Here is a 17,699-nt window from a genome sequence, read left to right as displayed (position 1 = left end):
TAATTTGGCTTTTTTTGACACTGATCAACAAAAAAAGATTCTTTCATGTCAAAGATCTCTAGAAAGTGGTCTAAATTAATTACATATATAAAAAACAAAATAATTGATTGCAGAAGTAGTCACACCCTTTAATATGACACACCAAATCATCACTGGTGCAGCCAATTGATTTTAGAAGTCACATAATTAGTTAAATAGAGATCACCATGTGTAGTAAAGATGTTTCAATTGATTGTAGTAAAAATACACCTGTAGCTGGAAGATCCGACTGCTGGTGAGTCAGTATCCTGGCAAAAACTACACCATGGAGACAAAGGAACACTCCAAGCAACTTAGTGAAAAGGTTATGAAAAGCACACTTCAGGAGATGGATACAAGAAATGGAAGGAAATGGCACAGCTGTAAATCAGATTAGAGCAGTACATGCTCAAAAACTGAGTGACTGTACAAGAAAGAGACTAGTAAGCAAGATTTCCAAAAAACCTATGACAGCTCAGGAGGAGTTACAAGCTTCAGTGGCTGAGATGGGAGAGACATCGCATACAACAACTGTTGTCCGGGTGCCTCACCAGTCACAGCTTTATGGGAGAGTGGCAAAGAGAAAGCCACTGTTGAAAAAAAAAGTCACATGAAATCTCAGCTAGAGTTTTCCAAAAGGCATGTGGAAGACTCTGAAGTCAGCTGGAAGAAGGTTCTATGGTCTGATGAAACCAAGAATGAGGCTTTTGGCCATCCAACTAATAGTTCTGTTTGGCATAAGCCAAACACCACACATCATCAGAAACACACCATCCCATCTGTGAATCTGGTGGTGGCTGCATCCTGCTGAGGGGTGCTTCACAGCAGCAGGCCCTGAAAGGTTTGTGCAGGTAGAGGGTAAAATGAATGCAGCAAAATACAGGGAAATCCTGGAAGAAAACCTGATGCAGTCTGCAAGAGAAATGCGACTTGGGAGAAGATTTGTTTTTCAGAATATAGCCAAAACTACAGAGGAATGACTTAAAAACAATGAAGTTAATGTCCTGCAGTGATCAAGTCAAAGTCCAGACCTCAATCCAACTGAGAATTTGTGGCTGGACTTGAAAAGGGCTGTTCACTCACGATCCCCATGCAATCTGACAGAGCTTGAGCAGTTTTATAAAGAAGAGTAGGGAAAAATTGCAGTGTCCAGATATGCAAAGCTGATAGAGACCTATCCACAGAGACTCAATCTTGTAATTGCAGCCAAAGATGCATCTACTAAATACTGACATGAAGAGGGTCAACGCATATGCAATCATTTTTTTTGTTTTATATTTGTAATTAATTTAGAACACTTTGTAGAGATCTGTTTTCACTTTTACACGGAAGAGTCTTTTTCTGTTGACCAGTATCAAAAAAAGCCAAATTAAATCCACTGTGATCCAATGCTGAAAAACAACAAAACATGAAATCTTCCAAGGGAGGGGTGGTGAATACTTCTTATAGGCTTGTAAGTGCAATTATAAAGAAAGTATGGCAGTGGCCTTTGCTGTTTGTGAAGATTCAGCATGACATCTAATACTTTAACGAAGTTCTATAGATGTGAGGTGGAGTGTATATTGACTATCTGCATCATAGCCTGGTATGGAAACACAAATGTCATTAATGATAAAGTCCACAAGAATAATGGATATGGCCCAGTCCATCATGGGTAAAGTCCTCCCCACCAGAGAGCACATCTACACAGTGTGCTGACACAATAAAGCAGCATTCATCAAAGACTCCCACCACCCAGGCCATGCTCTCTTCTTACTGCTGCCATTAGGAAGAAGGTACAAGAGTATCATGCCCCACACTGCCAGGTTCAGGAACAGTCATTACCCCTTAACCATCAGGCTCTAGAACCAGTGGGGTTAACTTCAATCACCCCATCTTTGAACTGTTCCCACAACCTATGGACTCACTTTCAAGGACTCTTCATCTCACGTTCTCGATATTTATTGCTTATTGTTTATTATTGCTATTTCTTTTTAATTTTGTTTCTATTTGGATAGTTTGCTCTCTTTAAGACCTTGGTTGTTTGTCCATCTTGTTGGCTGCAGTCTTTGATTAATTTGATTATATTTCTTGGATTTACTGAGTATGCCTAACCAAGTGTTAAGTTTGGGCAATGGTAGCATATGGGATTCAAGTAGCTAATAAGTTGAGTGAGGAGGATGGGTGGTGGTTGTTAGATTCGGAGTTTGGTGGATTTTCTGCAAAGACTGCGAGGTGTGGGAGTCAATACATCAGGTGGGGTGTGGATTATGCAGGATTGAGGTACCGACGGAGCTGATTTGTAAACAACTAAAGAAGAACTTGCGGAGTCAGGTTGACAGCATCAAGGAGTCATTTGTTAAAATTAGACTGCTGCACAACAGCACAAGGGTTTGGGTTAGAAACCGACCTCAGTGACCTACTGTCTCCCATCTCTACTATAAATGTATGTTACGTGAGGAATGCACGTATTCAACACAGAAAGCACCAGATCCATACAAGTTAGATTGGTGAAGTGACACAAATCAGCCAAGGAACCTCCCAATTGTGTTCCACCCTGGGAGCAATATGTGACACGGAGAAAGGAGCAAAATATCCAAATTTCTAGGATGATTTCAGGTAAGTAACTGCATTTGTGTAAGATTTTCTTCCTTTGTCCACAAAGTAAAATAAATATCTGGTAGTCCGGTTATGGATTTTTTTCCCTTCTAAACTTGGAATGCATCTAGAGGAATAATTTTGAGCCAAGTATCCTTTAAGCCTTAAAGCTCTTGCATTGACATAGCAGTGATAGTGAGTTAACAAGCAAGTAAACAAAAAGTGGGTCTACAGAGGTGAAAACTGGAATAGCAAATCTATTGTCTGAAACTTACTGTTGAATTCACAAGGCTGCAAAATGCTTGGTGGATGGACTTGATACTTGCCCTGAATTTATGCAGATGGAACATCTTTCAAAAAAATTTCTCATCTGAGTGACATTTAAGTTCAGTCTTCATCTCTTCATACATTTTCAAAGAACCTGAACTAAAAAGGACAAGTTGCTTTGACTTTGAAAAAAGATTCTATTAGCTCTAAGGTAGCCTGTGTCCTACAAATTCATAAATACTTACATCAAGTATTGTTAGTGCTGCAGCCAGAAAAAATTTGCGGAGAAATACTTTTACTGCAAACATCTAGAATATCAACCCTCAACTGGTACCACTGAGGTATAGGCTTATAGGTAAAGAGAAGATTTTAATATGAATAAAAAAAGTTTGCAAATGTTAGGAATCTGATACAAAAACAGAAAAACAATCAAAATTCAAGGTAAATTTATTGTGAAGGTACATATAGATCACCATATACAAACCTGAGATTCATTTTCTTGCAGGCATACACAGTAAATCCAAGAAACACAATAGAATCAATGAAAGACCACACCCAACAGGGAAGACAAACAACCAATGTGTAAAGATATCCATCCATGCAAACAGAAAAAAAAATATATATCTGAGTAAAGGTCTGAGAACATTTCAAAAGCAGCAGTGACAGATGATGTGGCATTTGAAACAGTGTTTTTTCCAGAGGTTGATAAGTTTTCTTACTTGAAAGTTGTTCCATAGTGAATACTTACAGTCAAATCCCAAAACATCAAAGTTCATTTCAAAAATACGAGAAAGTCTGTGGATGCTGGAAATCCAAAGCAATACACACAAAATGCTGGAGAAACTCAAGTCCTGATCCCTCAATTAGTTTAACATTTTCCTCTTCCAAAATTAAAATAAATTCATGTTTAGACTTTAGTGGAAGTAAAGCACTAAAGATACTGAAATAACAATCTATGTTTGATTAACATTTTTAGTATTATTAAAGTGAGAAATAAGAAACTATCTAATAAAATATAAAAGACAACTAGCATCCAACTATTTACTGATGATGCCCTACCCTTATTGGACATTCACCTGACTGTTGTTGAGTTTAAATTCTATATGCCAATTCTTTGTCTTACCAGATGCCTTCTTGAAGTCTATGAAGACAACGTTTACAATAGACAATAGGTGCAGGAGTAGGCCATTCGGCCCTTCGAGCCAGCACCGCCCACTGTAATCATGGCTGATCATCCACAATCAGTACCCTATTCCTGCCTTCTCCCCATAGCCCTTGACTCCGCTATCAAGAGCTCTATCTAATTCTTTCTTGAAAGCATCCAGAAAATTGGCTTCCACTGCCTTCTGAGGCAGAGCATTCCACAGATCCACAACTCTCTGGGTGAAAAAGTTTTTCCTCAACATTCTAAATGGCCTACCCCCCTTATTCTTAAACTGTGGCCTCCGGTTCTGGACTCTCCCAACATCGGGAACATGCTTCCTGCCTCGTGTGTCCAATCCCTTAATAATCTTATATGTTTCAATCAGATCCCGTTTCATCCTTCTAAATTCCAGTGTACACACACCCAGCCGCTCCAATCTTTCAACATATGAAAGTCCCGCCATCCTGGGAATTAACCTTGTGAACCTACACTGCTCTCCCTCAATAGCAAGAATGTCCTTCCTCAAATTTGGAGACCAAAACTGCACACAATACTCCAGGTGTGGTCTCACCAGGGCCCTGTACAGCTGCAGAAGGACCTCTTTGCTCCTATACTCAACTCCTCTAGTTATGAAGGCCAACATGCCATTAGCTTTCTTCACTGCCTGCTGTACCTGCATGCTGACTTTCAGTGACTGATGAACAAGGACACCTCGATCTGGCTGTACTTTCCCTTTTCCTAACTTGACACCATTCAGATAGTAATCTGCCATCCTGTTCTTCCCACCAAAGTGGATAACTTCACATGTATCCACATTAAACTGCATCTGCCATGCATCTGCCCTCTCACCCAACCTGTCCAAGTCACCCTGCATTCTTATAACATCCTCCTCACATTTCACACTGCCACTCAGCTTTGTGTCATCTGCACATTTGCTAATGTTACTTTTAATCCCCTCATCTAAATCATTAATGTATATTGTAAATAGTTGCAGTCCCAACACCAAGCCTTGTGGTACTCCATTAGTCACTGCCTGCCATTCTGAAAGGGACCCATTAATCCCTACTCTGTTTCCTGTCTACCAATCAAATTTCTGTCCATGTCAGTACCCTACCCCCAATAGCATGTGCTCTAATTTTGCCCACTATCTTACTATATTACTATATTATCTTATTATGTTTGCTCACTATATTACCATCTTACTTTTCATTGACTTTCTTAGTTGCCTCATCAAAACACTCACTTAAAACAGGATTTGCCCTGGACTATACCATGTTGACTATCCATGATTCAAATGTATATAAATTCTATCCATTAGGATTTTTTCAATAGTTTACCTCCAATTTAAATAAGACTCTCCTGCCTGTAGTTACCTGGCTTATCCCTGTTGCCCTTCTGGAAAAAAACAGAACAATATCAGCTATCGTCCAGTCTTCTTTCTCTTCAATCATGGCTAACAAAGACACAAAACTCCCCACCAAAGTCCCAGCAACCTCATCTCTGCAATAGATAGCCCTGTTGATTTATCAACCTTATGCTCATGATTTCAAACACCACCTCAATCTTCATACTAACTTGATCCTGATTATGAACAATCTCACCCCAATCTCCAATGTCCTTCTATTTCGTGAATACAAATGAGTGCTCCTTACGACTTGGATCCAAGGTAGATGACCTTCTTGCTCCTTAAAGGGTCCCATTCTTGCCTTGCCTATCCTCTTCTTCCTGATACGTTTATAGAATGTGTTGGAATTTTCCTTAACCTTACATGCGAGAATATTTCATGGTCCACTTTTGGTCTCCGATTTCTTTCTTAAATTATCTCTAAACCACTCTATATTCTCAGGGTATCCCACCAATTCCAGTATCCTTTACATGCCAGAAGCTTCCTTTTTCTGATCAAAGTTCCATTACCCTTTGTCATCCAAGGTTCCCTAATATTGCTGTCCTTACCTTTCACCTTGACTAGAAGCTGCTGGCCCTGAATACTTACTCACTCTCTTTCAAAGACTCCTCATTATATCACCTGCAAACATCAGTTCCTAATCTATTTTAAAAGCAGCTTTCTTAGCTGAATGATATTAGCCTTCCCCAAATCCAAGATCTTAACTTGAAGACCATCTCTGAAATTTGCAGTATTATAATCATGTTTTCAAAGTGTTCTCCACTGGCTTAGTGTCAATTATTCAGATAGGATCAAGTTCTACCCTGTCCCTCATAGGATTTTCAACAGCTTGACAAATTCTACCCCATCTCCTTGCACTAAGACAAACCCAGTCAATACTGGGAAAGTTTCAGCAATGACACTCCAGATCGTTTGGTGTCCACTGAGTGAGGGCCTCTGCCAGTCTTAGTTGACCATGGATATTACATCCTAGCTGTCTGGATACACAAGCCTGGGCAGTACGATATGGAGAGCAAGTTGTTGCCCATGTAGAAAACTCCCCCTCTCTACGCATCTGGACTCTAATACTTTAATGAATAAACAAGACTGCCAACCAGGGCTAGAGAATTTTAGTTATAGGGAGAGTAGTTAAAGGGAGAAAATAGCTAGGTTAAACATCACTGTTCAGCGTTGACTCTTTCTTTCTCTCCACAGATGATGTCTAACCTGTTAAGTTCTTCCAGCATCTTGTGTCTGTTGCTCTGGATTTCCAACATCTACAGAATCCATTATGTTTATTTATAACCAGGCTGAAACTGCTTTTTAATCAACCAGAGGAGGAAGATCTCCTTGACCTAAATAAAATCTTAGCAGGCTTAGATATGGGGAACTATTAAATCTATTTGAATTCGAAGACAGAACAAAACTGAGAGCAAATTTTTACGAGCTGATAGTTAATAATTAATAGATGTGCAGTTACAGAGGATTCCCCAATAAAAAACTGAAGCTTTCAAAAGATGTTACATAAAAACAGGTCCTTCGACACACCAACTCTGCACCAACAATTAACCATGCATTTACAATAATCTTACATTAATCCTAAATTTTTTATTCTCTCCACATTCTCAACAACTCTCCCAGGATTTACTACTCACCAACACAAAGTGGCAATTTTAGTGTGGACAATTTCCTAACAAACTAAACACCTTTGGAAATCACAGGAAACCCACGTAGTCACAGAGAGACAATGGCATCAAAGATCAAGATGGAACCTGGATCTCTTACACTGTGAGGCAGCAGCTCTACCAGCTGCCTTCAGTGGGACCTGGAACTGACTCACTAAGATCGTGAAAAGAGAAGCTTTCGTCATACTTAAATGCACTCACACTTGGGCAACCAGAAATAACAGAAAATCCTCAAAACACAGCTGTTTAGGCAGCATCTGTGGAATGGGGAGTTAATGTTTCAGCAGAACTGGGAATGGAAGAAAATAAGTCAGTTTCAAGTTGGATAGAGTGCTGGGGAAGGGTAGACAGAAATAGCTTGAATAGAGTTTGAAGACACTGACAGGATAAGGACAAGATTACCATGGATTTAAGTTGTAGAGGTCACCTGGTTGTTAGATTAACAAAGGCAATGAGTGAAAAAGAATAACAATAAATGCTATGGAATGCTTTAGATCAGGTGCAAGTACTAATTTCCTGCAAGCCACAGGCCCTCAAATTTGTCCCAGTATGACTCTGAGTCCACTTGGCCCACATGTTCAGGAACATCTGTATGGAGCTTTCTAAATTACCTAAAAAAAAGCACTGAATTATCAGAAATGGGAAAGGATAGTTTCAAGAGAATAAAACATTCTTGCAATGGAACTACATGGCTGGCTGTCAAAGAAAATGTTAGAGTATCGTTGATAATCAAATAGCTGGTAACTTTAAAGGCAGGATTGAAAAACAAAAAGAAATTCAAATTTGTTGAGAAAAGGGCTGATTGTGATAATATTTCAAGTGATTTTCATTGTCTTCATTTTTCCATAAACACAATGCTCTGCTGATCTATTTGCACCAACTGTTCCACTGACTGCCATTTACAGAAGCCAGTGGTGCACCATTCACATTGAATCAATAGCTCTCACTCAGAAGCGACTTGCAATATAGCACACAGTGCGCTTGGACACAAAGAGACACCAAAGCTCCTATACTTAGATGTTGATAATGGACATGTGACATTGAAGTCTCAATTCTTCCAGTAGTCATTTATCATCAAACTTATACTTTGATGAGGCATACAGGAGTGGGCTAAGTCACAGAGCCATACAGCACGGAAGCAAATCATGCAGCCCACTGCGCCATTGCTGACTAGTGAGCATAAATCCATATTATTCCCATTTTCCAGCACTTGCTCCAAAGTCTTCAATGCCGACACAATTCCAGTGCCCATCTGGTGTTCTGCATCAGACACCTTCTCAAGCAGCACATTACAGGGCTAATCATCTACACTCTTTTTGTCACTGACTTAAAGCCTTTATTGTCTCCTCACAAAGGGAAAAAGGACTTATTGAAGAAACATTTCTTTTAAATCACATAATATTTTGAAAATGATCTGTAGTATTTCAGTCAGCCTTACATTACTCTAACTTGACTTCATTTGTTCAAATTGTTAAGCGCTCCACGAACCATATTGGGTACATCAATCTGAATAAATTTTCAATTTGGAAGGATGAACTCACCTGGTCTTGAAATAAAGCACCACCAAAGGCCCAAATTGTGGCAAAAATGAAATAGAGTTCATAGAGTTCCTTGGGGGAGTCTGCAGGTGCATTTTCTTTTGTCAGCAAACACTCCAGCAAATAGCAAAGCATCTGGACCATGCTCTGTTCTGGAATGGGGATGATCTTCTTAAACCTGCAGATATTAGTTGAATAATAACAAATTAATAATAACAGCAGCAGCCTCCCCACCATCAAGGAAGTTCAGTGCCTATAAAAAGTATTCAACCCCTTGGAAGTTTTTATGTTTTATTGTTTTACTAACATTGAATCACAGTGGATTTAATTTGTTTTTTTTTGACACTGATCAACAGAAAAGACTCTTACATGTCAAAGTGAAAACAGTTTTCTACAAATTGGCCAAAATTTATTACAATTATTAAATGCAAAATAATTGATTGCATATTTAACCACCCCCTTCAAGTCAGTATTTTGTAGATGCATCTTTGGCAGCAATTACAACCTTGAATTTGTGTGGATAGGTCTCTATCAGCTTTACACATCAGGTCACCACAATTTTTCCCCATTCATCTTTACAAAACTGCACAAGCTCTATCAGATTGCATGGGGATCATGCAACAGCCCATTTCAAGTCCAACCACAAATTCTCAATTGGATTGAGGACTCTGACTTGGCCACTCCAGAGATTAACTTCGTTGTTTTTAAGCCATTCCTGTGTAGCTTTGGCTTTATGCTTGGGGTCATCATCTGGCTGGGAAACAAATCTTCTCCCAGGTTGCAGTTCTTTTGCAGACTGCATCAGGTTTTCCTCCAGGATTTCCCTGCATTGTGCTGCATTCATTTTACCCTCCACCTTCACAAGACATCCAGGGATTGCTGCAGTGAGTCATTCCCACAGCATGATACAGCTATCACTATGCTTCACGGTAGGGATGGTGTGTTTTTGATGATGAGTGGTGTTTGGCTTACACCAAACATAGCATTTTGTCTGATAGCCAAAAAGCTCAATTTGGTTTCATCAGACCATAGAACTTTCTGTCAGCTAACTTCGGAGTCTTCCACATCTTCTGGCAAACTCTAGCTGAGATTTCATATGACTTTTTTTTCCAACAGTGGCTTTCTCTTTGCCACTCTCCCATAAAGCTGCAACTGGTGAGGCACCGGGGCAACAGTCATTCTATGCACAGTCTCTCCCATCTCAGTCACTGAAGCCTGTAACTCCTCCATAGTTGTCATAGGTCTCTTGGTGGCCTCCCTCAACAGCTCCTTTCTTGCATGGCCACTCAGTTTTTGAGGCCGGCTTGCTCTAGGCAGATTACAGCTGAGCCATACTCTTTCCATTTCGTGATGATTGACTTAACTGTACTCCAGGGTATAGTCAGTGACTTGGAAATTTTCTTGTATCCATCTCCTGATGTGTGCTTTCCAATAACTCCAAGCAAAGTTGCTTGGAGTGTTCTTTTGTCTTTATGGTGTAGTTTTTGCCAAGATACCAACTCACCAGCAGCTGGACCTTCCAGATACAGGTGTATTTTTACTACAATCAATTGAAACATCTTTACTACACATGGTGATCTCTATTTAACTAATTATGTGACTTCTAAAATCAATTGGCTGCACCAGTGATGATTTGGTGTGTCATATTAAAGGGTGTGACTACTTCTGCAATCAATTATTTTGTGTTTTATATATGTAATTAATTTGGATCACTTTGTAGAGATCTGTTTTCATTTTGACATGAAAGAGACTTTTTCTGTTGATCAGTGTCAAAAAAAGAGCTAAATTAAATCCATTGTGATTCAATGTTGTAAAACAAAGATGTAAACTTTGGGGGGGGGTGTTGAATATTTTTTTAGGTGCTATATGTACGGATAGTTGCCAAAAGAAGGGCCAGGAACATCATGAAGGATCCCACCCACCCTGCTCATTTTCTGTTTATCCCACTCCCATCAGACAGGAGGATACATAACAACACTCCAGAGCCACTGGGCCCAAATCCAGTTGCTTTCCCCAAGCAGTACGGCTGATCAACACCTGCACCCACTAACACACTCCTCGTGGCACCAACCACCACTTCCTTAAACCTTTCAATATTCTTATAAACACTTAAGATCAGGGAGGCCGAAAGAGCAAATCATTTCAGCATTCGAATGAAGAAACTGAACCAATGTGTGTTATAATTCTTTCAAAATTAGAGCGTCATTGACATGCCACATTCATTTCTGGAATTAACTGGTAATATAAACCCTTACATATAACAATCTTTTCAAACTGTCATCAAAGTAATTTCCGTGGTTCAAACAGAAGTTCCATTCCAATAGAATGAGAACAATATCTCTGCTCCTTCTATAGCACCACAGTATAAGTCAAGAGACTTTTGCCGGCTGCTACAAGAAATCAAGCACAATACCACTTCAGCACATGAAACAATGTTGGATCTGCTAGAGCAGCAGTGGAACAGGTCACAATCAGATTGGATTCACAAATATTTCAGTAACATTTGAGTAATATTGTAAATCTATTGTATGATAAAGCATTCCTTTTTGATTATATATTTCATTACAGATTACATGTAGAAGTATGTAAATGACGTATGTCATTGCACCATCACCATATGTGAATGCCTCACTCAAAGAAAAATTAAGTAGACACATTTCATGGCTCCAGTGTTTTCTTTTGATTGATTTCTGGAGTTACAAAACATAGTTGTGGTGAGGATGTAGTTTTTAAACAAACCTGAAATTACTACCAACCTGTTGAAATGCAGCATATTTTTACTTCGGAAGGGGAGAATGATGTTTGAGTTAGAAAAGGCAGAAAAAGGATGAAATTAATAATCAATGAAGGAACATAAACAATGAGTACCAACTGATAGTAATAATGTGGCGACCCACTTCCCAGCGCACTCGAACCGGCTCACAAAGCGGCGCGCTCCGGCATTGAGGCCGGTCCCAAAGAGGGCCCCAAGCCTGCTTCACCAGCAAGGGGAAAAGCCCGTGCGCGGGACGGGACTGTGAATACGCAAAGTACTGGAGAGTTTAACATCGGTAGCTGAGCAAAGGGCGCTGAGTAGGCTACGGTCAATTATGGATAACTCTGAACATCCTCTACATAGCACCATCCAGAGACAGAGAAGCAGTTTCAGCGACAGGTTACTATCGATGCAATGCTCCTCAGACAGGATGAAGAGGTCAATACTCCCCAATGCCATTAGGCTTTACAATTCTACCGCCAGGACTTAAGAACTTTTTAAAAGCTATTATTAATGCTTTTTGAGATAGTGATTTAGATGCATATAATATTTTTTTACTGAGTTAAGTATTGTATGTAATTAGTTATGCTACAACAAGTGTATGGGACATTGGAAAAAAGTTGAATTTCCCCATGGGGATGAATAAAGTATCTATCTATCTATCTATCTATCTATCTACAGCATTCCCGCCCGGGGAGGGCGGGATCAGGAAGGCTTTAAAGCGAGGCCGCGAAGTTTGAGTAAACCTCTTTTGTAACTGCAGCTCACCAACTCCGTGTCGTTATTACAGCGCTGCGTGTAGCACACCGCTACAATAATACATTTTTAAAAAGCACAAATAGCTGGCTTCATCAGATAAACAGATGTGTTCAATTACACCACAAACAACTGAATGATGTATACCAAACAACTTGAGAAGAATTATGAAGCAAAAGAAATAGCCAATGAGAAATGAGTACCAGTGTTACTAAGTTTAACAGATGGAAAAGCTTACAGTTTGCTTAGAAGCTTAAATGCTCCAACTAAACCTGCCAAAATGAGCTTTGCTGACATTCTGAATGTAATGCAAGAACATAAAGAACTGAAACCATTGTTAAATGGAGAACACTTTAGGTTTCATAAGCGGAATCAAAAGGAATGAGAGACCATTTCAGATTAGGTGACTGAATTGAAGAAATTGTCCAAGCATTCTCAGTTCAGTGATAGGCTTTATAACACACTGAGAGATCATTTAGTTTGTGAAGTATTACAAGAAAACATTCAAAAACAGCCCTTAACTGAAGCACAACACACATTTAAAAGAGCAGTTGAAATCACTGTATCAATGGAAACAGCAGCCGGAGACGCAATTGAGTTGCAGTCAGGAATAAAGATGAGTATGAACAAAATTGCAACATCTAAACAAAAAACCTGCCTGGCCGAACAAATTGTGTTACCATCGAAGCAGCGTCTCACTTACATCAGATCAATGCAGGTGTAAAAGGTGAAATCTGCTGAAAATGTAACAAGGTACGTGACGTACAAAGAACATGTCGGGCAGCCAAAAATAAATGGACTGCGTAGGAAAGAGAAAAACGTAAAACATCAAGTTGCAGTTTCAAAAAGAGCACGAATCTGTATGCTGTTGATGAAAAATATGATAACGACGAGAGTGCCACAGGACTGAGTAGCCTTGTGATTTACAATGTAAAACAAACAAGAGACAAGCAATATGGCTTATACCAGAAATGAACAGGAAATTAATTAAAATAGAATTGTACAGTGGCTTGGCCATTTCAGTCATTCCACAAAATGAGTTTGAATGTCATTTCAGAGATACAGAACTGAAGCCTGCAGATATCCAACTAAGAACTTATACTGGAGAACAGATAATTCCTATGTGAATGACATTCATAACATATGAATATGTGGTTAAAACAAGAGGCCAGCATTGTGGGGCTGTGATTAGCTGAGATAATTACAACTTGTTTGGAGATCTATTCAACATTTGAATGCCACATCCCCTGCAATTGAGTCATCTGAAAGCGAATTAAAAAAGGTACTGGATGATGCCACAACAGCGTTCAAGGATGGCATTGGAAAACTCATACATATCAATTGTAAAATAGTGTTAAATGTGTTAATGGTGTTAAAATAATCTTAAAAGGAATTCTTTCCAAGGCTGAATGGAGACCATAGGCAATGCTAGTGTTCCCAGTGGCCAAGAAGAATGGCGTTGTCAAGATCTGTCAAGATTGATGTTACCATCAACCCAATACTAAAAGTAGGTCAATATCATCTGCCCAGGACAGAGGGTATCTATGCAAACCTTTCTGGGGGGAAACACTTCAGCAAAGTGGACCTAGGTGAGGCACATAGGAATGGAAAAAAGAACACAAAGTTTTTCTCACCATAAACACTCACAAAGGACTTTATTGCTATAATAGGCTTATTTTTAGAGTAGCATCTGCACCTACAGACTGCCAAAAAGCTCTGGACAAGATGCTGCAAGGCTGCCCAGGCACTCAGTGTTACCTGGATGACATCATTGTTACCATAAGGATGACAAAGAACATTTCCTAAATCTCAAGACAATGTTAATAAGATTAGAACATTATGGATGCAAACCACAATGCAACAAGTGTGAATTCTTTAAACTAACAATCACTTACTGTGGTCACGCTATTGACACACAAGGATTAGAGAAATGTGTTCAGAAAATTCACAGGCTTTGCATTACATTCCCTTATTGCTGTAGAGAAAAGTTACACACAGATTACAGAGAGGCCTTGAGTCTGGTTTGGGGTGAATTCAAAAGGACAACTAATCATGGAAATGCTGATGAACTGTCCCATTTACCCTTGGAAACAGAAATACCTGAAAATTTACAGATGTGGACACTCCTCTTGACATATTCTCCCTAATGCAAATCATAAGTCTCCCTATTGCAGCCGAGGTGATCCACAGGGAAACCAGAAAAGACCCCACACTGTCTCAGGTCTACATGGCAACCCAAAATGGCAGGAATGTGCAACAGATATTCCAGTTCCCTCATTTTTACCTGCGCTGGAATGAATTTATCTTGACAGGGGTTGCCTTATGTAGGGATTGAGAGTTGTCATACTCTTCAAGCTGACAGCCAAAGTGTTGGAGGAACTATATGTTGCTCATCCAGGTGTGGTGAAATTGAAAGTGTTAGCTTGATGTTTTGTCTGGTGGCCTGGAATACATCAGCAGATTGAGCAGATTGTCATACACCATTCAGGATACCTACACATCCAGAAGATACCAAGAGAAGAGTCAGTTCATCCCTGAGAATGGCCTGCATCTCCCTGGCAGAGGATTCATGTCGATTTTGCTGGACCATTTATGGGCACAAATTTTTTTGGATACAGCTACAAAGTGGCCAGAAGTGTTCCCAATAGCCTCCACTAGAGCCTCACACACTGTTGATGTGTTGAGAACTTTTTTCTCAAGGACTGCTGTTCCAGAACACTAAGTCAGTGATATGTTGTGGAACAGTTTCAGTCAACCCTGAAAATGAATGAATTAAGACATATTACATATGCACCCTAACACCCAGCAACAAATGGCTTGACAGAGAGGTTTGTCCAGAGTCTAAAGAATGCACTGTGACGAACATCAGCAAAACACACTACATTGAATAAGAAACTCAGCAATTTCCTCTTTCCATATTGCAATACAACACACTCTACAACCAATCTGGGTCACCCCTTGCACTCACCCTTAGATCTCCTCAAACCAAATCTCAGAAGGGGTATGCAAGGCAAACAGTTGAGTCAAATTGAGGGCTCCTCAGACAAGGAGGTTTGATATTTCACTCCTGAACAAACAGTCCTTGGGAGGTACTACAGAAATGACTAAGAATGGCTACTTGTAAAGATTAAGGACAGAACTGGACCTCCAACAGAGTGGAGACTGTGCCTGATGTCATCTGGAGATGCCGCATCGATCAGTTGAGGAGAGCAGTCAATTGTTAAAGAAAGGAGTCCAGAACTGTCGGAACCACTTCCACTACGAGAAGGCCCCAGAACCTGATATTGTTTCACAAACACAAGTCTCACAAGACAAGCAGAGTAACCCCACCTTGGCAGGAAAGACATTATCCCACAGAAGAAAGAAATCCTCCATGCTGATTAAATCTTTATGTCTGAATGGGACAATTTAAAAATTTGCTCTGCTGTGGATGTCTATATAGTAGGTGTATTATATAGTGTACTGAGATATCTAGAGAGCAATACACTAAATATTTGAGTTGAGATGCATTCTATATTGAGTTGAAGTTTATAGCTAAGCAGGGAGAAGTGCTGTGTATTTAATATATCAGTAATATTTGAGTAATTTAAAAAATCATTGCATTGATTAAGCATTATTTCTTTGCTTACATAATTCATTACAGGTTATATGTAAGAAGTACATGAATGGCATATGCCACCATGTTAGATTTGAGCACCTCACTAAAAAAAAGTAGATTAGTATCACATCTCCTGTGCTTTTTCTTTTTGATTAGGTTCTGGAGTTATGAGACATTACACTTATCCTTTGTTTTCCTTACCTTGTTCTAAGGGTGTCCAGGCACAAAGGTAGGTACTTATCAAACAGAATGGTTAGATTTGCTTTCTCTGACTGGATCTCTCGCTTATCAATCCAGCTACTAACTGGAGGATTCCATCCAAGGTCAGCAGGGTTAATGTATAAGATCCCTAAAAATCAAACAAGATCCGCATTAACTTTCACTTCCAAATATACAAGGTTTTCCCTGGGAATCCCACATAGACATTAGCAAAAATAGCTAATAAAATCTACAACATTAAGTCATGAGTACAGTGCCACTTTGCGTGGATTGTGTAACCATTGCATAATATTTAAGTAGATTATTTAAGCAATACAACCTGCTGGTTTTCCACCTGTTGCTGCTATGGTTACTGGGGTGTATTTAGAGGAAACCTTTGAGCTAGTTTTGGGGTGCTATTAAATATTATTTGTAACTAATCTTCACGACACAACACACTCAGAACGTCAGACCACATATAAACTCTGTATTGAAGGTGACCCACCAACAAATGTACTTATGTCACCTGTACAACAATGTTATTACGTCACCTGTATGCATGACTTACATTGAAATGTACAACTAGGACTTAGCAGCTGAAAGGAACACAGAGAAAAAAAAGAGGAAAAAGATGAACACTCTTTACATCTATCTGTTTTATTGGAAATATTTTATTTCTTACTATCGAGTTTATGACTGCCCTCTCCTGGGTTATTTCAACTTCATATAGGCTAATTGGGCATGTTAAACACTGATTTCTATAGGACCCTTCTGACAATCATCAACTCTTTGCTGTTATCCAAATTACTTTAAAAAATCACGCTGTTCGGTTTTCACTTCATTCTATCAATGACTGATCAATCAACCAGCTTTCAGACAGAACAACACGGAGCACTTCTATGGATAATCAGAGGTAATACTTCAGGTTGATGATCTTTTCTCAGACAAGATGTTGTTGACCTGAAATGTTAAATCTATTTCTCTCTTCACAGATATTGCTTGACCTATTGAAGATTCCTAACATTTTCTTTTTATTTCAGGCTTCCAGCTGATGCAGTAGTTTGCATTTGTCAATAATTTCTGTGCCTGTTTTAGCAATGAATCATACCATTGGTTTACTCTCCTCAAAACCTGCTCTAAACAAATGATTTAACCAACAACCACAGTCTCAGGTACTAATAGCAACTTTCTGTTAAGTACCTATTGCACATCACATGTTAGTGTTTTCAATTATTAAATACTAATGGCTTTAAGAAGGTTTTATGTGAGTAAAGTTTGTTTAAAACAGCAAGTAAGATGCTGGATGTGCAGCATTAATGGGGGAAAAGAGACAGTTTCCAGCAGTTGCTTGCTCTAGCATCTCCTCTCAGGTTTGTTTAAAACCTGACCAGTAACCACATCCAGGTGTTTTGCACTAGCATTATGTACTTGAGCACATTTAACCCATGTCTCTTTGCATAAAATTGTTGGGTACACAATGATGTCCAAGAACATGCAAAGCATAGCTAACGGCACTTGAAAAGTCTATCCTTGCCTGCCTCCCAGCCAGGTATTTGAAAAATTGATCTTCGACAATTGATCATACTAAATGTTCCAAACTTGACAATATTCACATGCCTCCTTGGATCTCTTACCACTATCCAGCTCCATAACTCCTTTAGTCACCAGCTGATCATCTTTCCTGCCCTCTGACCTCATCCTCCACGTCATTCCCATAGTTATCCTCTCACCACCCTCTTCAAAACTCTCTCCATCTCTCCTCAAGTCACTTCCAAATAC

The 17,699-nt window shown here is 39.4% G+C and overlaps 1 protein-coding gene across 1 annotated transcript in view; it reads right to left on the bottom strand.

Moving 5' to 3' along the window:
* The window catches only part of dnah9 (dynein, axonemal, heavy chain 9), a 550,870-nt gene that overhangs the window by 352,750 nt on the left and 180,421 nt on the right, over positions 1 to 17,699 (bottom strand). The window contains exons 35-36 of the mRNA XM_073025877.1: positions 15,924 to 16,071; positions 8,617 to 8,791 (exon numbers count right to left, since the gene is read on the bottom strand). Of these exons, the coding sequence (XP_072881978.1) occupies positions 8,617 to 8,791; positions 15,924 to 16,071 (323 nt within the window). The remainder of the gene's footprint in view (positions 1 to 8,616; positions 8,792 to 15,923; positions 16,072 to 17,699) is intronic.

This window comes from Hemitrygon akajei, chromosome 22 (genome assembly GCF_048418815.1).
Source record: "Hemitrygon akajei chromosome 22, sHemAka1.3, whole genome shotgun sequence".
Lineage (NCBI taxonomy): Eukaryota > Metazoa > Chordata > Chondrichthyes > Myliobatiformes > Dasyatidae > Hemitrygon > Hemitrygon akajei.
Note: the sequence above shows the minus strand (reverse complement) of the source record. Positions and strands in the feature narration are given on the sequence as shown.